The sequence below is a fragment of the Hypanus sabinus genome, unplaced genomic scaffold (genome assembly GCF_030144855.1).
Source record: "Hypanus sabinus isolate sHypSab1 unplaced genomic scaffold, sHypSab1.hap1 scaffold_911, whole genome shotgun sequence".
Taxonomy (NCBI): Eukaryota; Metazoa; Chordata; class Chondrichthyes; order Myliobatiformes; family Dasyatidae; genus Hypanus; species Hypanus sabinus.
The window spans coordinates 20,160-46,744 of record NW_026781764.1 but is presented as its reverse complement, the minus strand read 5'-3'; the positions used below and the strand labels follow the sequence as shown (position 1 = coordinate 46,744).

At 49.4% G+C, this 26,585-nt stretch overlaps 1 protein-coding gene across 1 annotated transcript; it reads right to left on the bottom strand.

The window, feature by feature from the left end:
- Window positions 1–3,308: 3,308 nt before the first annotated feature.
- On the bottom strand, window positions 3,309–17,236 carry LOC132390464 (oxidized low-density lipoprotein receptor 1-like). Its single transcript, XM_059963078.1, has 8 exons — window positions 17,170–17,236; window positions 16,524–16,595; window positions 14,913–15,032; window positions 10,230–10,346; window positions 8,112–8,255; window positions 4,972–5,114; window positions 4,575–4,639; window positions 3,309–3,489 (listed from the first exon to the last, which is right to left on the bottom strand). The coding sequence occupies exons 1-8, from the start codon at window positions 17,234–17,236 to the stop codon at window positions 3,309–3,311; spliced, it is 909 nt and encodes a 302-aa protein (XP_059819061.1).
- Between the last annotated feature and the right edge of the window lie 9,349 nt (window positions 17,237–26,585).

The window sequence follows — 26,585 nt, the reverse complement described above, 5'->3', positions numbered from 1 at the left end:
GCCCCTTGGTTTCCCGGCTCTCTTCCCCATCTACAGAGTGTGAACCCCAATCCTCTACATTGAACTCCCTCTCTCCTTCAACACCTCCCATTATTAAAGTGCGGACTCTTCCCTTCCACACTGAGGTTAAACAGCGCTTCGGCTCCAACTTAGCAGGTACATCTTTGCCAGAATAAAAAGCCTGGCCGAATCCACATTTGCCAGATCATTCCGGACTCCAATAAAGTTGGCAAGTCAATTTAGAAACTAATCATGAGGTCAAAAATAACCTTTACAAAAATTACCTTCTATCTAATGGCTTTATCCTCACTTTTTCCCGGGGCTGAAATGTTTGCCACAAGAGGACACGGGTTTAAGGTGCAGGGGAGTAGGTACAGAGGAGATGTCAGGGGTAAGTCTTTTACTCAGAGAGTGGTGAATATGTGGAATGGGCTGCCGGAAACGGTGGTGGTGGCGGAAACGATAGGGTCTTTTAATAGCCTTTTGGATAGGTACATGGAGCTTAGAAAAATAGAGGGCTATAGGTAAGCTAAGGTGGGGACGTGTTCGGCACAACATTGTGGGCCGAAGGGCCTGCATTGTGCTGTAGGTTTTCTATATTCCTGTGTTTCTATCTTCCTTTTCTCTTGCTGATGAATCCGCCTTGCTGATTAGTTGTTGTTCAAACAAACGCGAGGCACTGGTTTATAATGCACACATTTCCCGCTCCCGAATTCTGATTGGAGGCTGCCCCAAGGGGAAAATATACATGAGTCTCTGACACAGTCAGTCAGACCCTGAGCGAGACTCCTCCATACAATCCCATCATGCACAACCGGAGTCAGACGCTGAGTGAAGCTCCCTCACCAACATTACATCACACAAGTTCGGAGTCTGAAAACGACTGATGCTCCCTCCGCGCTGTCCTAAAGTTTCGGAAAAGGAGGGCAGCTCCCACTCATCGTCGTATAACGCAATTCTGGAATCAGAGAGCGAATGAATCTCCCTCCACTCTGTCCCGTCACACACTGCTCGGGTCAAACACAGAGTGCGTCTCCCTCCACGCCGTCCCATCACACACTCCCGGGATCAGGTGCAGTGTGAAGATCCCTCCACACCGTTCCATCACACACTTTCCGGAGAAGACACAGAGTGCTTTTCCCTCTCCACCGTCCCAAGGCAGACCCCCGAGATCAAACACGTGATGCTCCCTCGACACTGCCCCATCACATTCTTTCGGGTGCAGACACAGAGTGAGTTCCCTGTTCCCCATTCCTTCACACATTCACCGTTCAGATATTGTTTAGTTCAACTGCAACTCCCCGGCCCAACACCCGCACAATCGCATCACACACTACCCAAGTCAATAGGAGAGCTAAACCCCTCCGTCCTCCACTCTCCCCTCTCAGCAATCCCCAGCGCTCCCCCATCCCAGTCGTCTGGAATTCTGTCCCGGATACTGTGAGTGCGCGTGACAGGATGTGGATTATTCAGCGCGCACGTGCTCCCAGTTTTAAATACCGACTCCAAATCCCGGTCGGGGGTCCGACCCTCTGCAACGGGATGATAGACTCCCTCATCCAGAAACCACAGTCGGTAGCAGCGTTACCGAGCGACAATTTGTGCTGTGGAAGTGGGGGAGGGGGGCTGCAGAAGGGCCCGGACACATTAGGAGAATGGGAATAGACGTAGCAGATAGAATGCAGTGCCGGGAATCGTATGGGCATTTAATTTGAAAATAAATAAATAAAATCGTAGAATAGTTTCTTACGGGATGTTTTTTTGTAACCCAGGCAACCTGTTCATATTCTATATCTTCACAGAATGGTCTGGGTCAATTTTGAACCGGCCCGAGAAACTCCTGATAACAAGTGTCTATACAAAAGTTTGAACCGCGGGTCTATTTCGTATGTATAAATAACCTATCTGACGTTAATAAATGGGTGATGAATATTTAATTAATTTTTCAGAGATCCAAAATCCATTTCAATAGCTAAGGGTCAAATTCGACCCGGAGCAGCCGCAAAGTACAAACATCTGCAGCACCTGTACAAAACTATAAAGCTTCAGGGTGTTTTTACTGTTGTCAAATGTCCGAACGGGTCAAACATGACCGGCACAGTGTGTAAGGGTTAAAAACAATCTGCGGTACAGAGGGATTTGGGAGACCTCGTTCAGCTTCCCTAAAGGATTAACCTGCAGCTTGAGCCAGTGACAGCGTTAATGTCAAGAGTACTGGGACGTAAAAGCATTGACGTCATTCTCAGGATTAATACGTCACTGGTGAGGTCACATTTGGAGAGCGTTCAGGTGAATGATTACGGGATTGGGAGTCGTATTGTAGGAGGAGTATTTGACAGCTCCGGGATATTGAACACCCACACACAGCGATTCAGTAACAGCTTCTTCCCCTACGCCAATGCATCAGCAAAAACTCGACATTTCTGCGTTGTTTATTAATATTTGCAATTTACATTAATTATACATCTTTGCACCGTACTTATGCTTCAAAAGAACAAATTCCAGGGGTTGTTATTTCCAGATAATAATTGAAATAGCGATTCCTGTGGACAACATCCGATAGGGTGGACAGGACACTTGGCCCGCTGGTCTTCACCAGTCACACCGAGTCCAGGAGTCGGGAGGTCACGTTGCCGTGGTACAAGACGTCGGTGAGGCTGCCCTGCTTTAGGAAAAATGTCAGTGATCTGGATAAACTGTACAGGGAATTCTACGGGGATACTGCCAGAACTCGGAGGACTGAGTTCAGGAGAGCGGGAAGGAAGGTGGGAACATTATTCCCTGGAGCGTAGTTATAACATTTACAGAGTTCCATAAACCCGAGAGGGGCACCGACAGATGGAATGCGCACAGACTTTCACTCAGGGTCGGGTTGTAGAGAACCAGATGGCACAGGATTGAGGTGAGAGTGAGTGGAAAGGAGAAATTGAGAGAGAGATTTAGAGAGAGGGTTTAGAGAGAACAGGGAGGGGAGGTATAGAGTTCCTGAGGAGGGAAGGTGAGAGAGGTGAAAGAGGAGTGCAGAGGGAGCAGAGAAAGTGCGGGCGGAGAACTTTCGGGAATAAGGGGAGCTGAGGGGCAGACAGGAAGGTAGAGGGAACAAGGAAGATCGTGACGTGGGTAATGGCGAGAACGAAGGGAATAGACGACGAGAAGGGTTTGTCGTAGTCTGTTAGAGAGAATATGATGGCGACAAGATTAGGAGATGTAGGAGGGAGGTGCAGGGAGGGTGCGGAGAGAATTTGACATGATTTAGGAATGAGAGTGAAGGGGAGAGCAGGAGGAGAATATAGGGGTAGTCACTTGATTTATGTCGACTCCACTGGCTGTTGGTAGAGACCCTGGGTCTCTTGAAGAACATCCGGGAACAAAGTTGCTGACCTCTCGCAGATGAAACGCCGATCATGAACACAAAGTATAGTCATTACGCACTGACTGCAGACGCGTATTCCCGAGGACGCTTTGTAAAGGAGACTCTGTCCCACATTCCTATCCAGGAGGGGTAAACAATTTCAACAGAGACAAAACAGCTTCAGTAGAGAACCCGATCAGAGTCCGTCCCCAAGCTAATCCCATGAATTCGATCTCTCCTAATTGCCTGTGTGAATCCCCAAACTCATCCCATTCAACCACTCTCTCCCCACAGCCCCGTGCCGGTACCCAGAAAAATCCCATGGCCCCAATGTCTCCCCACAATCCTGTGTCAGTTCCCAAATTAATCGTATTGACCCAATGTCTCCCCACAGCCCCGTAAACCCCCAAACTAATCCCACCCAACCGCTTCCCCGCTACAGTCCCCTTTCAGTCCCCATACGAATCGAACAGGCCGATACTCCCCCCTCTGATCTGTTTCAGTCCCCGAACAAACCCCACCGTCCCACCGTCTCCCCACAGTTATGGCTGTCCCGAAATGAATCCCAATGTTCCACAGTATTCCCTCAGCCCTGTGTGGTTCCAGGTTCATCTCGTTGCCCTTTCCTCTACCCAGAGTTTCGTGTCTGTCTCCTGACATATCCCACTACACCGCGCTCTCCTCATAGCCTCTGGTCCGCCTCCCGATTTATACCACTGGCACCCTCTATCCCACATCCTTGCCTCAGTTCGCAAACTAATTCCGTTAACCCACTGTGTGTCCGCCGCCCTGTATCGGTCTCCAAACTAATCCATTTCTTCAACTCTCGCCACAGAGATCCGTGTCATTCACCAAACGAATCCCGCCGTTGCTCCCTCTCCTCACAGTCCGGCGAATATCTCCAAAATAGTCCCACTGAACCGCGCTGTCCTCACCCAGATATGTCAGTACTAAAATAAACTCTGTCACTGATCTCTCCCCACTGCCCTCTGGCAGTTTTCCAAATATTCCTACTGCCCTGTCCTGCCCGACAGACACGTTTCGGCCTCAAAATGTTCCCATTCAAACACCCTACCCCCTTCCCAGGTGCAATCTACAAACAAATCACAATGCCCCTCCATTTTACGACAAAACTACTTCAGTCCGTAAAGTAATCCCATTTTCTCCCGTTAGGACTATATCAATAACGAATCTTCACTCCACAGATTAGTTATAATCTTACCCGTTTTCGCATTTTTCGATCCAGTAAGCAAAGTTGCTGTCAGGAAGATTGTGGAATACAAAGAGCTGAGAAGTTAAATTTAATTCATTATTGCCAAGAATTGAAAACTATCTACGTACCTTCCCTCTATTGATTATAACACGATACTGTGATGGGACGGTGTGGAGGGAGATTCACTATGTATCTGACCCCGGGAGTGTGTGAGGGGAAGGTGTGGAGGGAGATTCATTCTGTGCCTGACCCCTGGAGTGTGTGATGGGACGGTGTGGTGGGAGATTCTCTTTATGTCTGACTCGGGGACTGTGCGGTGTGACGGTTGGGAGGGGGGTTCACTCTGTATCTGACCCCGGGAGTGTGTGATGATTATTGTGGGATCTTCCCGTGCTGTGACACATACCGCTTCATCCCTGGAATTTATTTCCAGCAGCCTTGAATAACGGATTGAACATTCTTGCATCGCTTCTTGGAAAGATGTTTCATACCTGGATACGTAATAACTCCGGTCTTTATTTGTGACCCAGTCCTGGGAACATGTTTGCTCTGAAAATCAGGGACAAGGAATAGTGACACAAAGAGTGAATCTCCCTTCACACTTCCCCATCACCACACACGGGTTGACACAGAGTGAAATTCCCTCCACGCGGTCCCATCACGCACCCCCGAGGTCAGACACAGTGTGAATCTCCCTCCACATACTCCCGTCGGAAAGTAACAAGGATCAGACACAGTGAAGTTCCCTCCACACCATTCATCACACACTGCTGTGTTCAGGACACAGAGTGAATAGAACATAGAATAATACAGCACAGTACAGGCCCAGTGGCCCACAATGTTGTGCCGACACTTAAACCCTGCCTCCCATATATCCCCCCACACCATAATTTCCTCCATGTACCTGTCTAGTAGTTTCTTAGATTTCACTAGTGTATCTGCCTCCATCACGGACTCAGGCAGTGCATTCCACGCACCAACCTCTCTCTAATATCCCCCTTGAATTTCCCACCCCTTACACGAACGCCATGTCCTCTTGTGTTAAGCAGTGTTGCCCTGGGGAAGAGGCGCTGGCTATCTATTCTACTTTATATCTTGTATACCTCTGTCATGTCTCCTCTCCAGACATGCGTCACCGTTCCCGGGGTCAGACGTGGAGTGAAGCTCCGTGCACACTGCCTTTTATAAACGCCCGCGGTCAGACGTGGAGTGAAACTCCGTGCACACTGCTTTATATAAACGCCCGGGGTCAGACGTGGAGTGAAGCTCCGTGCACACTGCCTTTTATAAACCCCCGGGGTCAGACGTGGAGTGAAGCTCCCTGCACACTGCCTTTTATAAATCCCCGGGGTCAGACGTGGAGTGAAGCTCCCTGCACACTGCCTTTTATAAACGCCCGGGGTCAGACGTGGAGTGAAGCTCCATGCACACTGCCTTTTATAAACTCCCGGGGTCAGACGTGGAGTGAAGCTCCCTGCACACTGCCTTTTATATACGCCCGGGGTCAGACGTGGAGTGAAGCTCCATGCACACTGCCTTTTATAAACTCCCGGGGTCAGACGTGGAGTGAAGCTCCATACACACTGCCTTTTATAAACGCCCGGGGTCAGACGTGGAGTGAAGCTCCCTGCACACTGTCTTTCATAAACCCCCGGGGTCAGACGTTGAGTGAATCTCCGTGCACACTGCCTTTTATAAACGCCCGGGGTCAGACGAGGAGTGAAGCTCCGTGAACACTGCCTTTTATAAACGCCCGTGGTCAGACGTGGAGTGAAGCTCCGTGCACACTGCCTTTTATAAACGCCCGGGGTCAGACGTGGAGTGAAGCTCCATGCACACGGCCTTTTATAAACCACCGGGGTCCGACGTGGTGTGATGCTCCGTGCACACTGCCTTTTATAAAAGCCCGGGGTCAGACGTGGAGTGAAGCTGCGTACACACTGTCTTTTATAAACGCCCGGGATCAGACGTGGAGTGAAGCTCCATGCACACTGTCTTTTATAAACGGACGGGGTCAGACGTGGAGAGAAGCTCCGTGCACACTGTCTTTTATAAACGCCCGTGGTCAGACGTGGAGAGAAGCTCCGTGCACACTGCCTATTATAAACCCCCGGGGTCAGACGTGGATTGAAGCTCCGTGCACACGGCCTTTTTTAAACGCCCGGGGTCAGACGTGGAGTGATGCTCCGTGCACACGGCCTTTTATAAACGCCCGGGGTCAGAAGTGGAGTGATGCTCCCTGCACACTGCCTTTTAAAAACGCCCGGGGTCAGACGTGGAAAGAAGCTCCGTGCACACTGCCTATTATAAACACCCGGGGTCAGACGTGGAGAGAAGCTCCGTGCACACTGACTATTATAAACACCCGGGGTCAGACGTGGAGAGACGCTCCGTGCACACTGCCTATTATAAACACCCGTGGTCAGACGTGGAGAGACGCTCCGTGCACACTGCCTTTAATAAAGGCCCGGGGTCAGACGCGGAGAGAAGCTCCGTGCACACTGCCTTTTATAAAGGCAGGGGGTCAGATACTCCCGGGGTCAGTTACAGAGGAAAGCTCCCTCAACACCGCCACTCACACGCTCCCGGGGTCAGACAACAGAATTTAGATCCTCTACAAAGTCCAATAACACACAGCCTGATCAGGCACAATGTGAATCTCTCTCTCTCCACGGCCCCATTACACACTCCAGCGTTCAGAGACAGAAAGAAACTCCCTCTGTGCACACGACGAATATCGGTGTGAATCTCCATCCTTACGTCCCGTCACGCATCTCCTGGCAGGTCACAGTGTGAGGCTCTCTCTGGACCGTTCCATCACACCCACCTGTGTTTTCACACAATGCGAAGCTCCGCCCACACCCTCCAATGGCACACTCACGGGGTCAGACTCCCTCCAAAATATCCAAACACACAATCCGGTGTCACATAGAGTAAACCCTCCATCTGCACCGTCCCATCACACACTCCTGGAATCAAACACAAACGCTCTCTCTCTACGATCCCATTACACACTCCGGGAGTCAGACACAGAGCGAAGCTCCCTCTGCAACGTCCCATCACTCACTCACCGATTTAGACACATACTGAAGCTGTCTCTCCTCGATCACATAACACACTCCCGTATTCAGACTCAAAATGAATCCCCCTCTGAAACTTCCCATCATTCACTCCCGGATTCCGACACGGAGTGAATCCCCCGCTACACCGTCCCTTCACACACTCCCACATTCAGAGTAAAACGTTTTCTCCACGGTGCCATAACACACTTCAGGGGTCCGACATGGGGTGAATCTCTCTGGGCAGTGTCCCATCGCAGAATCCTGCAGTCTGACACAGAGTGAAGTTGGATCCATACTGGATTCAGTGATAGAGTGAAGTTTCCTCCACGCATCTCCATCACACATTCACCGGGTCAAACACAGATTGAATCACCCTCCATACCTTCTCTTCACACACTCCCGATATTAAGCACTGAGTGACGCTTCCTCTCTCCATGCCTGCCCTGTGATGAGGAGCGGGTGAAAGAGAGGGATGATGCCTCACCTCTGCTTCTGGTCAGCAATTCACAGATCTGGTGACGGAGATCGGACAGATTAGATTTGACCGCTGAAAGCTTGGATTGAAGGGATGAGTTTAACTGATGGTAGTTTCGGTGGCTGGTTTCCTTCGACTGACGAATCTGTGACACTGAGAGAGATGGTGAAGGATGTTTAGCGTTTGCAGTGACACGTGAGTCAGCGTCACGCTACCGAACTGGTCACGGAGATTATAACCATGTAGCAATATCACAATTACAGCACGGAAGCAGGCTATCTCGGCCCTTCTAGTCCGTTCCCAACGCTTACTCTCACCTATTTTCAACGCACTGCACTCAGCCCATAACCCCCCATTCATTTACTGTCCATGTACCTATCCAATCTTACTTTATATGACAATACCGAACCTGCCTCTACCACTTCTGCTGGAAGCTCGTTCCACACAGCCACCAGTCTCTGAGTAAAAAAAAATATTTCTCGTGTTGCCCCTAAACCTTTGCCCCGTAAGTCTCAACTCATGTCCTCTTGCTTGAATCTCCCCTACTCTCAATGGGAAAAGCCTATACACGTCAACTCTATCTATCCCCCTCATAATTTCAAATACCTCTATCAACTTCACCCTCAACCTTCTACGCTCCAAAGAATAAAGACCTAACTTGTTCAGCCTTTCCCTGTAACTCAGGTGCAGAAAACCAGGAAACATTCTAGTAAATCTTTTCTATACTCTCTATATTTTGTTGACATCTTTCCTATCATTCGGTGACCAGAACTGTACACAATACTCCAAATTTGGTCTTACCAACGCCTTGTACAATTTTAACATTACATCCCAACTCCCATACTCAATGCTCTTATTTATAAGGCCAGCATACCAAAAGTTTTCTTTACCACCCTATGCAGATGAGATTCCACCTTCAGGGAGCTATGCACCATTATAATTTTGTTGTGTCAGTGTCACGGTGAAGGGTGTCACAGTGAAGGAGATGCTGATGGCACAGTGAGAGGCGTCGGCGCCACATTGTGGGGCGCGTCTGTGTCACACTATGATGTACATCAATGTCCCGATGAAGATTTTGTTGATGTTACAATGGGGGTCTACGTCAGTATCATGCTGGACATGTCCGATTTCCTGTGAGGGACGTGTGAGGAAACTGTGAGGAGTTTCTGTGCCCCGGCGATAGGTGTGCCGGATCACAATGAAGTGTCTCTCGATGTCAAGTCGAGGAAAATGCCAGTGTGGGGGCCCTTGTGGTGTCACCGTGGGTGGAGTATCTGTGTCATGTGTGGGGTGTGCTGGTCTCACAGAGCGGGGTATGTCAGTGTCACGGTGAGAGACATGTCATGGCCACGCTGGGTGTGAGACGGTCACGCTGAGGTGTGTCTCGGTGTCACAGAGAGTACTATGTTGGTGTCATTGTGAATTTAGGTGTCAGTATCACGTTAAGGGGTTTGCCTGTGTCAGGGTGAGGTGTGGGGCATTGCCTGAGCGAGCGGTGCAGAGGAGCGATACTGTCTCGGTAAAGGGTGTTAATGCGATTTCTGTGTCACGGTGTGATGCGGACTGGATCACGTTGTGGAGCGTGGAGATGTCACGGTATGCGGTACCTCAGTGTCACGGTGAAGACCGTGTCGGTGTCACTGTGAGGTGTGTTTCGGTGTCGCTTAAGGAATTTATCAGTGACACGTTCAGGGGCATGTCGATATTACAGTGAGGAGTAAGTTGCGGTCAGTGTGACTGTCACGGCGATGGGGTATATCAATGTCCTGGTGAAGGTTTTGTTGATGTTACAATTGGGGACTGGGTCATGTTTGTGTCACGGCGATGTAGTGTCAGCGTCGCGGTCAGGAGTATATCTGTGTCTCGTTGAAGGTCGTGACCGTGCTTCGGCAACAGCATTGTTGATGTTATGGTGAATGGCGCTTCGGTGTCAGGACGAGTCTTGATTGTGTTACGGTAAAGGCCGTGTTTTTATCACGGTCAGGGGTGTGTCCGTGTTGTGGTGATGGGGTTTTAATCGGTGTTACGGCAAACGGCGCGTCTGTGTCATTGTGGTGTTTTACAATAACAATTTATTCCACTCTCTTTACGTATGGTGTGACTCCACTGGGAGAACGTTCCACTCACCATGGATCGAGAGACCGGCCACAGTCACGATAATGGCTGACGTAACTAGGCAGATTAGGCAGATCAGACGGTGCGGTCTATTTCCGATCTTTACTTTCGGCTGCTGTTCATGCGCAGCTGTGGAGAGACCACAAGACCATGCGATGATAAGAAATGGCAGCAGAAGGAGGCCATTCGGTTATTCAAGTCTGCCCCGCCATTCAGTCATGAGCTGAACCAATTCTTCCGTCATCCCCACTCCCCTGCATACTGCAAATACCCTTCGATATCCCGGCTAATCAAGAAACTATAGATCTCTGCCTGAAATGCACCAAATGATTTGGCCTCCACAGCCGCTTGTGGCAACAAATTCCACAGCTTTACCAGTCTCTGACTAACTCGTAACTTAGCTGCATCTCCGTTCTAAATGGACTATCTTCAATCCTGAAGTCGTGACCTCTTGTCCTAGACTCCCCTATCACGCGGAATAACATATTGTATCTAATCTGTTCAGGCCTTTAGACAATCGGAAAGTTTCTGTGAGATCTCCGCCCCCCCCCCCCTCAGTCTCCTGAACTCCAGGGAATACAGCCCGAAAGCTCCAGATGTTCCTCATACAACAACCCTCTCATTCCAGGAACCATTCTGGTGAATCTTCCCTGAAACCTCTCCAATGTTAGCACATCCATAAGGAGCCCCAGACGGCAGAGAATACTCCAAGTGTGGTCTCCGAGTGCCTCAACATCATATCCCTGTTCTTATATTCCGTACCTCTAGAAATCAATGGCAACATTGCACTGGCCTTCTCCACCCCCGACTCAAACTGGAGACTGACCTTCAGGGTATCCAAGTCCCTTTGCATTTTGAATGTTCTGTCCATCTAAATAATCGTCCGCCCGTTCATTTCACCCACTAATGTCTGTACGTATACATTTTCCCAACGTTGTACCTCATTTAGGGTAAGATACGCTCGGGTATTTTATAGAAACATGGATACATACCCCACACAGAAATAGGGTGTTTTAAGAGACTTCTGGACAGGTACAGGGAACTTTGAAAAATAAAGGGCGAACAGGAAGTCTCGTCATTTCTATTGTAGGGACATGTTCGGCACAACTTTGTGCTGTAGGTTTTACATGTTGGCTGACGGTGTCCTGTGGTGTTCCACAGGGTCTCGTTGTGTCCGATTATTCTTCTATTATGTCAAAGACTTGGATGCTTGAATTAATACTCCGGTTTGAGTTTGCTACGACGTGAAGATTGCTGGAGGACAGGGAAGTTTAAGGAATGAAGGAGTCTGTAGGAGGACGGGAGATACAGGTCGACAGGCTGGTGAAGAAGGTGTTCGACACGTTTGCCTTTATCAGTCAGGACACTGAGTCCGGGAGTCGGGAGGTCACATCCCAGTTGTCCAAGACGTCGGCGAGGAGGCACTCGGATTACGGTTCAGTCTTGGTTCGCCCTGCTGTAGGAAAGATGTAAGTGCGCTGGAAAGTGTGCAGAGGGAGATTTCCCAGGATGTTGCAAGAGCTCGAGGGACTGAGTTATGAAGTGATGTCGGGCAGCTCAGGACTTAATTCCTTGGAGCCTAGGACTGACCTCACAGAGGGGCTTTGTTCCTTGGAGTGTCCGGGTGACCTCACAGAGGGGCTTTGTTCCCTGGGGTGTACGGGTGACCTCTCAGTGGGGCTTTGTTCCCTGGGGTGTCCGGGTGACCTTACAGAGGGGCTTTGTACGTTGGAGTGTACGGGTGACCTCACAGAGGGGCTTTATTCCTTGGAGTGTACGGGTGACCTCTCAGAGGGGCTTTGTTCCTTGGAGTGTACGGGTGACCTCACAGAGGGGCTTTGTTCCTTGGAGTGTACGGGTGACCTTACAGAGCGGCTTTGTTCCTTGGAGTGTACGGGTGACCTCACAAAGGGGCTTTGTTCCTTGGAGTGTACAGGTGACCTCACAGAGGGGCTTTGTTCCTTGGAGTGTACGGGTGACCTTACAGAGGGGCTTTGTTCCTTGGAGTCTACGGGTGACCTTACAGAGGGGCTTTGTTCCTTGGAGTGTACAGGTGACCTCACAGAGGGGCTTTGCTCCTTGGAGTGTACGGGTGACCTCACAGAGGGGCTTTGTTCCTTGGAGTGTACGGGTGACCTTACAGAGGGGCTTTATTCCTTGGAGTGTACGGGTGACCTTACAGAGGGGCTTTGTTCCTTGGAGTGTACGGGTGGCCTCACAGAGGGGCTTTGTTCCTGTGAGTGTACGGGTGACCTTACAGAGGGGCTTTGTTCCTTGGAGTGTACAGGTGACCTCACAGAGGGGCTTTGTTCCTTGGATTGTACGGGTGACCTTACAGAGGGGCTTTGTTCCTTGGAGTCTACGGGTGACCTTACAGAGGGGCTTTGTTCCTTGGAGTGTACGGGTGGCCTCACAGAGGGGCTTTGTTCCTTGGAGTGTACGGGTGAACTTACAGAGGGGCTTTGTACGTTGGAGTGTACGGGTGACCTTACAGAGGGGCTTTGTTCCTTGGAGTGTACGGGTGACCTCACAGTGGGGCTTTGTTCCTTGGAGTGTACGGGTGACCTCACAGAGGGGCTTTGTTCCTTGGAGTGTACGGGTGACCTTACAGAGGGGCTTTGTTCCCTGGGGTGTACGGGTGACCTTACAGAGGGGCTTTGTTCCTTGGAGTGTACGGGTGACCTCACAGAGGGGCTTTGTTCCTTGGAGTGTCCGGGTGACCTCACAGAGGGGCTTTGTTCCCTGGGGTGTACGGGTGACCTCTCAGTGGGGCTTTGTTCCCTGGGGTGTCCGGGTGACCTTACAGAGGGGCTTTGTACGTTGGAGTGTACGGGTGACCTCACAGAGGGGCTTTATTCATTGGAGTGTACGGGTGACCTCTCAGAGGGGCTTTGTTCCTTGGAGTGTACGGGTGACCTCACAGAGGGGCTTTGTTCCTTGGAGTGTACGGGTGACCTTACAGAGGGGCTTTGTTCCTTGGAGTGTACGGGTGACCTCACAGAGGGGCTTTGTTCCCTGGGGTGTACGGGTGACCTCACAGAGGGGCTTTGTTCCTCGGAGTGTACGGTTGACCTCACAGAGGGGCTTTGTTCCTTGGAGTGTACGGGTGACCTCACAGAGGGGCTTTGTTCCTTGGAGTGTACGGGTGACCTTACAGAGGGACTTTGTTCCTTGGAGTGTACGGGTGACCTCACAGAGGGGCTTTGTTCCCTGGGGTGTACGGGTGACCTCACAGAGGGGCGTTGTTCCTTGGAGTGTACAAGTGACCTTACAGAGGGGCTTTGTTCGTTGCAGGGTACGGGTGACCTTACAGAGGGGTTTTATTCCTTGGAGTCTACGGGTGACCTCACAGAGGGGCTTTATTCCTTGGAGTCTACGGGTGACCTCACAGAGGGGCTTTGTTCGTTGGAGTGTACGGGTGACCTCACAGAGGGGCTTTGTTCCTTGGAGTGTACGGGTGACCTCACAGAGGGGCTTTGTTCCTTGGAGTGTAGGGGTGACCTCACAGAGGGGCTTTGTTCGTTGGAGTGTACGGGTGACCTTACAGAGGGGCTTTGTTCCCTGGGGTGTACGGGTGACTTCTCAGAGGGGCTTTGTTCCTTGGAGTGTACGGGTGACCTTACAGAGGGGCTTTGTTCCTTGGAGTGTACGGGTGACCTTACAGAGCGGCTTTGTTCCTTGGAGTGTACGGGTGACCTCACAAAGGGGCTTTGTTCCTTGGAGTGTACAGGTGACCTCACAGAGGGGCTTTGTTCCTTGGAGTGTACGGGTGACCTTACAGAGGGGCTTTGTTCCTTGGAGTCTACGGGTGACCTTACAGAGGGGCTTTGTTCCTTGGAGTGTACGGGTGACCTCACAGAGGGGCTTTGTTCCTTGGAGTGTACGGTGACCTTACAGAGGGGCTTTGTTCCTTGGAGTGTACGGGTGGCCTCACAGAGGGGCTTTGTTCCTGTGAGTGTACGGGTGACCTTACAGAGGGGCTTTGTTCCTTGGAGTGTACAGGTGACCTCACAGAGGGGCTTTGTTCCTTGGAGTGTACGGGTGACCTTACAGAGGGGCTTTGTTCCTTGGAGTCTACGGGTGACCTTACAGAGGGGCTTTGTTCCTTGGAGTGAACGGGTGGCCTCACAGAGGGGCTTTGTTCCTTGGAGTGTACGGGTGAACTTACAGAGGGGCTTTGTACGTTGGAGTGTACGGGTGACCTTACAGAGGGGCTTTGTTCCTTGGAGTGTACGGGTGACCTCACAGAGGGTCTTGATTCCTTGGGGCCTAGAACTGACCTCACAGAGGGGCTTTGTTCCTTGGAGTGTACGGGTGACCTCACAGAGGGGCTTTGTTCCCTGGGGTGTACGGGTGACCTCACAGAGGGCCTTTGTTCGTTGGAGTGTACGGGTGACCTCACAGAGGGCCTTTGTTCGTTGGAGTGTACGGGTGAACTTACAGAGGTGGACAAATCCATGAGGGTCACCTCTGCTACAGTCACGGACGAGAATGCACACGGCGAAGATGAGAGAAGAAATACATTTAATTGGGCATCCAAGTGACTAATTTTTGGACCCAAATGGTGGCCGGTATGTGGGACGAGATGCTAGGAAATTGGCCGAAGGAGAGTAATTTGCAGTATTTACTGAAACACACACTTCTGCATGTAACATGTGAAGTGTCCACAGTGGCGTCATAATTGTGATCTCTGACCTGTTTGTGCATTGGTTGGCAGCTTGCGGGGTCCTGGGGCAATGGGAGAAGCCTGATCCTCATCGATTACGGGCTGATCGTTCAGGAATTTCACCTCTGCGTAGGTGGAGCTCAGACCAACTGGGATGCAGACCGAGGGAGGAACAGAGAGAAGGTGATAGAACGGGGAGTGGCGGCAGCGAGAGAGAGCAGAAAAAGGCGAAAAGAGAGTAGGGGAAGTGTGGGTTAAGTAAAGGGGGGAAAGGATGAGAGGCAGGGAGAAAGAATGTGAGGGAACGGGGAACACGGGGGGAGAGAGGATGATAGATGGATAGAGAGGAGGAGACAGTGGTGAGCGATAGACGCAATGAGCGGGAATATAGAAGAGAGAGAATTGGGTTGAGAATTGTTAGAGGAGACGCAGAGAGTGGCCGAGGAAGAGAGAGCGGTGATAGAGGATAAGAGTGAGGGTAGGGGGAGGGACGAGAGAGAGCAAAGAGAGCAGTGGGAGATAGGAGAGTGAGGTTCGAAGATAAGTGGGATGCAGAGAGGGTAAGGAACAGAGGAACAGAAAGGGAGATTGCGAGAGAGGGGGAAAGGGGACGGGACAGAAAGAGAGAAAGGTTGCGGAGCGGGAGATAAGCGGAAAATGGGGAGAAGGGGAGAGAGCAGTTTGAGAGGGGGCGGAGATAGCCGGAGGTCAGTGAATGAGTATTCAATGAGGGAAAGAGCGCAAAGGAGAGTGGGAGGGTGAGGAAGGGTGAAAGGGGGAGTGTGATAGATGGGCGAGTTTGGAGTGTTGGGCAAGAGAGGGAAGGGGAGGGAGGTTGAAATTTGGGAGAAGGGGAATTGGTTGGAAGAGTAGAGGGGAAAGGGCATGGGGAGAGAGACGGATGGGGAGAGATATAAGGATTTTCGATAGATGTGCGAAATTAGAGAGAGTAGGCAGAGGGAGGGGCAAAGGTGGTAAAATATGGAGAGGTTGAGAGAGGAATGAAAGATGTGTGAGAGGGAGGGTGGTGGAAGGCAAAGCTGAGGAAAAAGGGTGGGGAATAAGGGAGGGAAAGCGGGGAAAGTAGGAGAGAGAGAGGGAGACAGAGAGATCAGAGGAGAGAAAAAGGTGGTTCGAAAGTTGAGAGATTCGTTCAAGTTTTCCACTGTGCTGGCTCATTTCCGCTTCCTCCATGGTTCCCGCATCACCTCCACTCCAATGTTGTTTCCTTTTTATCGACCCTTCTTCCACGGTGTTCCCTCTGCTCCGTGCTCCCTCCTCAATGTCCTTTTCCCCTCAGCGACCACTCTCACAGCAAATCCTCCTCACCGAATTCCAAGCCTCACCCACCACTACACGCCTCCCAGTGAATCCCCTCCTCAGCGCCCCCTCGCACAGCACTGCCTCCTCACCCCATCCCACAGGGCTCTGTCCAGACATCCCCTCACGAAGGCACCATCCACACCAAACACCGCCCCACGCTTCCAATGAGCTCCCTGATCATGGTCTATATCACGAGTTCCCTCTGACGTATTCTGCAGCAGTGAATTATCGGGGTCAACAGTACTTTGCCCTGAAATCTATCGAAAGGAATCGACACGTCACCTAAACACTGTCAAACCAAAAAAGATGAAACTGACCTTCATCTCTCCGGACCCGGGGCGCCGAGGTGGCCGTGATATTCAGCTGCACGTACGATACATCCGGTACAGCTGGGGACAGAACATCTGAGGGTGAGAATCTGTGAGTGGCTTCCTCCTCACCGTCACACCGCACATTCCCGGGGTCAGACTCAGAGTAAGTCTCCATCCACACCTTCACACAGCACATTCACGGTTGAGGCACAGAGAGAAACTCTCTCCACACAGTCCTATCACACATTTTTTAGACATAAACACAGTGCAGCTCCCTCCACACTGTCACGTCACTGATCCCGGGTCAGTGACTGAGAATCATATAAACCATACCGCCATCTAGCGTTTGGCTAGTGAATTGCAGAGCAACGCAGACATACCGAGGCACAGATATAAATGTTCAGAACGGCGCAGGCCACTTACAAAGGCTACGCTTTCGGCTACTACGCAGAGTGTAAATCAGCCTTAAAACTTGCAGCGAGTCGTCATGAGTACCTGGGGTCAGACACCGAGTAAAGCGCCCTCAGCACCGACCGACCACACCACATCCCCGGGGTCAGCCATGGAGAGTAGCTCCGTCCACGCTATCCTATCTCATACTCCCGGGATCAGAGACAGCTGTAAGCTGTCTCCCTCTCTCTGCACTACTCACCTCCCGAAGGAGCTTGTGGGTCCGTCCCTGTGAGCCGCATGTTCGCGTAGGTCTCGCTGTCGTCCATCCTGTCGAGTCTCTGAGCTCCTGAAAGGGACGGGACCTTCGGGACAGGAAACCCGGAGTGGGAGACCGTGGTCCACTAACACCTGATGAACAGCCGATAAAGAGAGGGACAGTGATGAGAGAGGAAGTGCGGGGAGGTGAGAGATTGTGTGTGAGAGAGGGTGTTTGAGTGAGAAGAGAGTGGCGGGGGCGGGTGATGAGAAATAGAGGGAGGAGAGAGATCTGGAGAGTGACTGGCCAAAGGAATCTCCCCAGCACACAAGCACACACTCGAATTCCTTGTACTCGATCTGCCCTTATCAAACGACATTCTCTCTCTCTCTCTCTCTCTCTCTCTCTCTCTCTCTCTCTCTCTCTCTCTCTCTCTCTCTATCTCTCTCTCTCTCTCTCTCTCACTCTCTCTCTCTCTCTCTCTCTCTCTCTCTCTCTCTCTCTCTCTCTCTCTCTCTCTCTCTCTCTCTATCTCTCTCTCAATACATCTCATTCTCACTCCATCTCGCTCTCATTTTCCCGCTCCCACCTTCCTGCTTTTATCACTCTCTCCTTTCCTTCTTCCGTTCCTTTCTCTCTCCCATTCCCATTTTCTCTCCTAATCCCACTCGCTCTCTTTCCAGATATCCCACTACACTTTCCCCTTCCGAATTTTCGAGGGTGGGGAAGGGTTTTGTGCTTCTTAACTCGGCACACGCAGTCGTCTCTCACCTTCTCCTATTCCCCCAATATCCGCCCTCCTCACCCGTTCACTCCGTCCGCTTCATTTCTCGTTCCCTTCCCTCCACACCCTCTTTCGCTTCCCCTTCCTACCACCACACAGTTCCTCTTTCCCTCTCGCCTACTTCCCTCACGATCCGCCCTCCGTATCCCTCAATTCCCACCCTCAGCCCTCACCCGCTCCTTCTCTCCCTCTCACCATTCCCCCCTTCCCCACCATCTCCCTACCTCTGGCCGTTCCAGAAGTCTTGACTCGTGTGACTGCCTCAGAGACTGCGCGTCTCTGTCTGTGTGTCTGATAGCTGCTGTGTTGCAGAGGGAAGAGGAAGGAAGGAGAGGCGAAGAGTGGGCGGGACCGGTTTGGTGACATTGCACACACGACAGGAACCAAATAATCGACCTATCTACACAGAACTGTGGAGAGGCTCAGAAACGAGTGGCCGATATCGAGTAGAAAATGATGTAAGACCAGGCGTCAAAACTCCCCAGAGCCCAGGCGTGTAGACCATCAAGTCCAGCTGTCTCATCTACCTTCAGACCTTTCAGTATCGCAAGAACCTTCTGTCCAGTGATGGTAACTTCTCACACTTCCGAAACCCTGACAACCTGTAACTTCCATCCTACTGGTCGTGTCTACCACAGTGAAGACTAGTGCAAAGTACTCATTCATTCCATCTGCTGTTTCTTTCTTTCCAGATGCTCTCCAGCGGTCCTTCACCCACCTCCTCACCTCCTTCCGGTTCATCCATCTGAAGAAACTTCAGGCATCCTCTTTAACTTTATTGGCTAGTTTAATGTTATATCCCATCTTTACCTCTTTAGTTTCTTTTCCTTTTTTGTCCACCGTGTAAGTTGCAGCTCAGCCGACTGACTGCAATTTCCCCCAGTAATCAACCTCTCCTCAGTGTGCATTGCCTCTATTTCTAAACCAAATACTTCATCGTCAGCACTATTACCCGCCTTTCCTACAATTCTTCTGCAATGAAATGTATGCAGTTCAGGACAGGAGTTGCCCTGAGCTCAATCATATGATTCCGAATATCGTGTGAGGTCTTACAACCATCTGCCTCCACACATACTCCATAAACGGTTCTGGCAATCTGGCTCCCATCCATCAGCAACTGGTCCGAACCGATAACAGTCTGCTGTCCAGTTTTCCTGGTTGCGGGCTCACTAGCACGCGGCACGAGCAGCAATCCTGAGATTACCACCCCGGACATCCTGCCCTTTAACTTAGAACCTAACTCCCTGTACTCCCTCCTCATACACCCTATCCATGGCACTGATACCTTCAAGTAACACGATTTCATTTGCTCTGCAGTGGGCCTGGGACCATCCGGACAACAGCAATTCTTACGTCACGCTGTGGTGTATTGGCAACAACTCAGCGTTCATCACAGTCATTTCCTCAGTTCTCATCAACAAGCTCCAAACCCTGGGCCGTTGCTTCTCCCTCTGCAAAATAATGTTTGACATCCTCATCGTGAAACCACAGTCCGTGGAGATCGGCCTTAACATTTCCGATCCAGGTGTAGTATTGCAGTAACAGAGAGGTTACCAAGTGTCATACAGATCAGATACAAACGGGCAAAGAACTGGCAGATGGAATACAGAGCCTGGAAGTGTACAGTCATGCAATTTGCCAGAAGAAATAAAAGTGTAGAGAATATAACTTTTTAAAAAATCAATAATCTACGGCGCAAAGCGAATTTGGGAGTCCTGCTGCAGAACTCCCTTAAGGTTAACTGACAGGTGGAGTCAGTGGTGAGAAAGACAAGCGCAATGTTCACGTTCATTTCCAGATGACCGCAACAACAGAACATTTTTTTTTTTTTTGAATTTTTTGACTATACAAGGCACTGGTGTGGGCTCATTTGTAGCATTATGAGCTTATAAAGTAAAGGGTTTGCTGACATTGGAGATGATACGATCATAAGGCATTGCGAAGCATAAGACCATTCAGCCCATTGAAACTGATTTGCCATTTCATTCCCGGCTGCTCCCGGATCCCACTCAGCATTTCTTCTCGCCGTATAATTTTTTGCCTGCCCAATCAGAAAACTGTCAAATTCCGCCTCGGTGCACTTGGCCTCCAGCATGGTTTGTGAGAGAGCATTCCGCATATTCTCTCGTCCCTGGCAACAAACGCTCCTCTTTGCTTCTATTCTGGAACGTTGTCCCGCGATTCTGAGCATGTGCCATCTAGTTCCCGCCACCGGAAACATCCGCTGCGCATTCACCGTATTTAGCTTTATCAACTTCTAAATTCAAGTGAGTACAGGCACACAGTTGCCGAACGCTCCCCGCATGTTAACCCCTTCATTTCCATAATTATCCTCGTTAAACCCGTCTGGACTCTCTCCAATGTCAGCACATCCCTTCTGACATGTGGGGCCCAGACCCTTGCCAATACTCCAAATGCGTCCTTGTTGTTGCCTTATAAAGCCTCACCGTTATCACTTTTATTTCCCTTTGAGATAAATACCACTATTGCATTTGCCTTCTGACCCCAGACTCAAACTGCAAATTAAACTTCTGGGAGTCTCGCACAAGGGATCCAAGTTGTTCTGCAACTGTGATGTATGAAACGTCTCCGCATTTAGATAATTGTCTGCCCTATTATTCCTCTAACCAAAACGCATTATCATGCATTTCCCTACACTGTGTTCCTCTTGATACTCCCTTCCCATTTTTCCAATCTGCCCAAGTCCTGTCCTGTTGCAATCGCATTGTTTCCTCAACACTAGCTACCTCTCCACCTATCTTCGTATAATGCGCAAATGTTTCCACAAAACCGTCCAAATCACGATACAAATAATTGTCAAACAATGTGAAAATATTGATCCAAACAATGGCAAGTGAGGACAAGCTCTAGTTTCAGGCAGCCAACCAGAAATGGACCATGTTATTCCCTCTCGCTACCTCCTGCCTGACAGACATCCCTGTATCCATGGCAGTATCCTACCCGGAACGCCACGGGGTTTTGTCTTGTTGAGGAGCATCGTGTGTTGAATCTTATCAAATTCCTTCTGAAAATCCAAGTAAATGGCTTCCATTGTCTCTCCTTTGCCCGGACTGTTTGTTACTTCCTCTAGCAACTCTAACAGATTTGTCAGGCAAGATTTCCCTCAACAGAAACCATGCTGAGTTTGACATATTTTATCATTCCCCTCCATGAACCCCGGAAGCTCAAATTTGAAAACAGACTCCAACACATTTCTGAACAACTGAGATCAGGCTGACGGGCCTATAATTTCAGTTATTTAGCCCCCCTTCCTTCTCAAAGAGTGGAATGACATTTGCAATCTTCCCGTCCTCCGCGAGATACGTGATTTCCGAAGATCAAGACTAATGCATCCGATTTCTTTTCGGAAACCTCTCTGAGGTATTTGAGATGTGGTCTGTCTGCTCTAGGTGACCTATCCACCTTAAGACCTTTGAGTGTTACTCGCGCATTTTCCTTTGTAATCGCAATGGCACTCACTCTTTCACCCGCACACTCATGGCTCTCTGGCGCACTGCTGGTTTCCTCCGCAGTGAAGACAAAGACGTTACGTCCATCTGCTATTTTTGTCACCCATTAATACCTCACCAGAATTACTTTCCAGTGGCCTGATAACAGCTCACACCTTCCCATTTGTATTACTGAGGAAAATGAATTATGGGATCCTGCTTTATTTTATTGCCCAATTTTTTATCATGTTCCATTTTTATTCCATTTTATAGCCTTTTGGTTGCCTTTTGATGGATTTTAAAAACTTTCAAATCATCTATTTTCCCATTCAATTTTGCTACCATTTATTGGCTTAACTGCAGTCCTTAACTTCCTTTGTCAGCGTCAGTTGTCAGTGTCTGTCATTTGAGAACTTCTTCTGTGTGACATATCTATCCAGCTCATTGTGTACAATCACCAGACATTTCAGCCATCCCTGCTCTGCCGGCGTCACAACCATTATCCCCGTCCGTTCTCTCTGGGCAAGTTCCTCTTTGATGACTCTGTAAATCCCCTTATTCCACGGTGCTACTGATACATGTGACTGATGCTTCTCCCGCACTAATTGGAGTATGTAAATAATCGTACTTCTTCGGTAAACAGGCTTTTGGCTTTTTGGACCTCGCACTTACGAATGCTGGGGATTCGGTTTGAAATATTCAGGACTCAGGCACGCAGGAGCCAACAGACCATCCGGGAATCTCATTCTGGCACCGTGAACCTCCTGTCTGTTCCCCGAACTAACGAATACCCTATCACCACAGCGTGTCTCTTCGTCCCCCTTCCCTTCTGAGTCAAGAGGCGGACCACAGGAACATTGGAAACTACTTGTCTCTATTAGTTCGTTTGCCCGACTGTATCTGAAGTGTTTACCTGGGCTACAGATAAGCATGACCACAGGGGTACACTGAACTGGCTCGCTGACCGCTTTCTCCGTCCTATCTGTCACCCAGTCTCCTGTGTCCTCCACCTTGGGTGTAACTGCCTCCCTATAAGTCCTATCTATTACCCGGTTAGCCTCCAGAATTATTTGAATACCCCGGATGTTAGCATCTCAAATGATCTACACAGGGCCCAAAACATTGACAAGATGCACTTTGTCTCTTTCCACCATAGTTCCACAACGGTTGCAATCTCATTTGCTCTCCACTGGGCCGTGGACCATTCCACAACAACATTAGTTACGTCAGGCTGCGGTTTATTGGCCTTAGCTCAGCGTTCAGCACAATCATTTCCTCAGTTCTTAAAAACAAGCTCGAAATCCAGGGCCGAGTCCGTAATATAGATCATAGAAAATAGAATGCACAGTACAGGCCCTTCGGTCCACCATGTTGTGCCGACCCTTAAACACTGCCTCACATATAACACCCCAATGTAAATTCCACCACATACCTGTCTTGTAGTCTCTTAAATTTCACTAGTCTATCTGCCTCCACCACTGGCTCAGGCAGTGCATTTGACGTTCCAACCGCTCTCTGAGTGAAAAACCTTCCTCTAATATCCCCTTTGAACATCCCACCCCTTCTCTTAAAGCTATGTCCTATTGTACTGAGCAGTGGTGCCCTGCGGAAGAGGCGCTGGCTGTCCATTCTATCTACCCATCTTAATATTTTGTGTACCTCTATCATAACTCCTCTCATCCTCCATCTCTCTTTCGCCATTACAGATATTGACACTACACGCTGCAACCGCAAAGTAAACAACATTATGCCGGACCCCACGCACCCTTCATACAAACTCTTCTCCCTCCTGCCGTCTGTGAAAAGGCACAGAAGCATTCGGACTCTCACGTCCAGACTTTGTAACAATATCTACCTCCAAGCTATCAGACTTCTCAATACCCAGATTTGGACTGAAACCTTACTGCCCTATTGTCCTGTATATTACTTATTGTAATGCCTGCATAGCTCCGTTGTTTTGTGTAGATTTTATTTTCTTTTTTTTGTTTGTTTTTTTTTTACATAGTTCAGTATAGTTTTTGTACTATGTCATGTAACACCATGGTCCTGACAAACGCTGTCATGATTTTACTATGTACTATACCAGCAGTTATGGTCGATAAGACGAATAAAAAGTGACTTGACTTGACTTCTTTCCAAAGAGTACTGCCCTAGCTCCCTTAATCCCTGATCATAGTGCATACTCCCTTCTGCAGGCAGCATTCTGGTTAATCTCCATGTACCGTTTCTAATGTTTCCACATCCTTCCTACAGTGAGGAAAAACAGAACTGGAGACAATACTCCAAGTGTGGCCTAACAAGGGATCTATAGAACATCATTACTTCGCGAAACAATCTCTATCCCTCGACTTATGAAAGCTAACACCCTATAATCTTTCTTAACGACCATATTTACCAGTGAGGCAACTTTCTGAAATCAGAGGGCATTTACACCCACGATCGCTCAGCCCCTCCACACAACCAAGTATCCTGCCATTTACTTTGTACTCTGCCTTGTCGTTTGTCTTTCTGAAGAGTAACTCCTCACACTTCTCCAGATTCAACTCCATCTGCCACTTCTCAGCCCACTTCTGCAACCTATCAATGTCTCTCTGCAATCTTCGACAATCTTCTACACTATCCAAAACACCACCAACCTTTGTGTTGTCTTCAAACTTGTCAACCCACCCTTCTACCCCCACATCCTGGTCGTTAATAATACTCGGAAAAGTAGCGATCCCAGAACTAACAGGCCCCAGAACTTCAACCTCATTCATATTGTCCTCACCGCCATCAAGTTCCCTCTCATTGGTGAATACCGGACAGAAGTATTCATTGAGTATTTCGCTCTCTTCCACAGCCTCCATGTACACCTTCCAACTTCTCTAATCGTTCCTAACTTCACTCCTGTCATCCTTTTGCTCCTCTCATCATTGAACAGTGCCATGCGGTTCTCCTTTACCCTTCTCGCCAAGGCCTACTCCTACCTCCTCTCCTCAGCCCCTTCTTAAGCTCCTTTCTTCCTACCCTATATTCCTCTATAGACCCATCCGATCCTTGCTTTCGAACCAATTCATCCTTAGTTTTCTTTTTTCCGAATTTTCTCTCAATTTAAAAAATAGGATCTATAATCTCTGCTTCCTGAAAACAGCCTGTCACCCCACCTATCTTCAAATCCTCTGCAAACTTCGCAACAACGCAATCAGCTCCATCATCCAAATGATTAATATACAAACTAAAACGTTTTGGTCCCAACACAGCCCCACCTGGAAAGTGATGAGCCACTAGCAGCCAACCAAAAGGTTTCCTTTCATTCCAACACTTTGCCCCTGCAACTAAAACACCGTTTTATCCATTATACTGCGCACAGTAAAATTCACAACTTTCAGTTCTGTATTCATCCTTTTCTATGGTATCTATGGAGCTGCAACTCCGCCAATCGACTGCCATATTGCCCACTCAATAGCCTCTCCTCAGTAAGCATTGCCTCTGTTTGTAAACCAGTTACTTCATCTTCAGAACTGCTTTCAGCCAGTTCAGGTCATTCTGCATTGAAATGTATGCAGACCAGCACAATATTTGTTGTGATGTCAACTATTTGATCACCAACTTTGTGTGAGTTCTTACCACCATCCGCCTCCACAACCTCTCCAGTTGTTGTTCTGGTACTCTGTCTCCCATCTCTCTGTAATTACCTGAGACCCATGAGCGTAAACTGTATTACCTTCATGGTTCTGGGCACGGCTAGCAATGGTATTGGAGATCCTGCCCATTAACCTAACTCCCTGTATGAGCTCCTCACTTACCCTACCCATACCAATAGTAGCCAAATGGAACGCGATCAGACAGTCTCCCCACTGGGCCTTGGACCATCTGGACAATTGCAAGACCTCCATCAGTCTGCGGATTATGACAACAGCTCAGAATTCAGCACAATCATTTCCTCAGTTCTTATCGACACGCTCCTAATCCCGGGCCGTTGCATCTCCATCTGCAACAGAATGTTTTACTTCCTCATCGCAAAACCACACTCGGTGTAGATGGGCCATAACAGTTCCGATCAACAAACAGTGTTGAAGTAGCAGAGGGGCTGCAGAAGGGTTTATACATATTAGGAAAATGGGCAAATTAGAGGCTGATGGGATACCGTGCGAGGAGCGGCATTGGCATGCAGTTTGGTAGCAGAAATAAAGGTGTAGAGAAATGTAGAGAAAATGCAGCAGAACACGTAGAACAGGGTTTGGGCATCCTCGTGCAGGGTTCACTCAACATTAGGTTACAGGTGTAGTGGGTGGTGAGGAAGGCAAATACAACGTCACATTCAATTCCAGATTAGGAGAAGATAAAGCAACGATCAAAAATTCGCTTTAATCATCCCTGACATTCGGCCTCATCCGGTGTGTGGCAGAACATTCCACAGATTCACATCTCCCTGGGTAATTCCTCCCTACCTCTGGTCTAAGAGGGTGCCCCACAATTCTGATGGGAGTTTACTGCAGTTCTGCACAGAACCCCCCCCCCCCCACCCCACCAAAGGAAACGACCTTCCTGATTCAACCTGTCTTGTTCTTTCAGTATTCGGTAGGTTTCAATGAGACTTAGCACATACCCCACACCCGAACTTCAGCCTCTCTCTGATAGCTTGTATGCGCGCCGGTATCTAAAGTGTTCTACATTCTACTAATGAGGATGACCACAGGGCTACTCTGCACTGGCTCATTAACTGCTTTCCCCTGTCTCGCTGTCACCCAGTATCCTGTGTCCTCCACCTTGGGTGTAACTGCCTCTCTATAAGTCCTGTCTGTCACCCGGCAAGCCTGTCGAATTATTTGAATATCACGGATTTTAGCATCTCAGAGTATCTATAGAGAGCCCTGAACGCTGACCAGCTGCACTTTGTCTCTCTCCACGATAGGTTCACAACGGGTGCAATCTCATTTGCTCTCCACCGGGCCCTGGACCATTGCACAACAGCAATAATTACGTCAGGCTGCGGTTTATTGTCCGTAGCTCAGCGTTCAGCACAATCATTTCCTCATTTCTTAAAAACAAGCTCCAGTTCTTTAAATAAAACTGGGGAGACTTCAAACTAGAACGGTTGGGGGGGGGGAATCAAATTCAAGAGACTAGGAGAGACGAGGCTAGTTCACAGATAGAGAAAATAGTAGACAGAGTGTGAGGAAGGATAAGCAGGTGACAGAGAATGG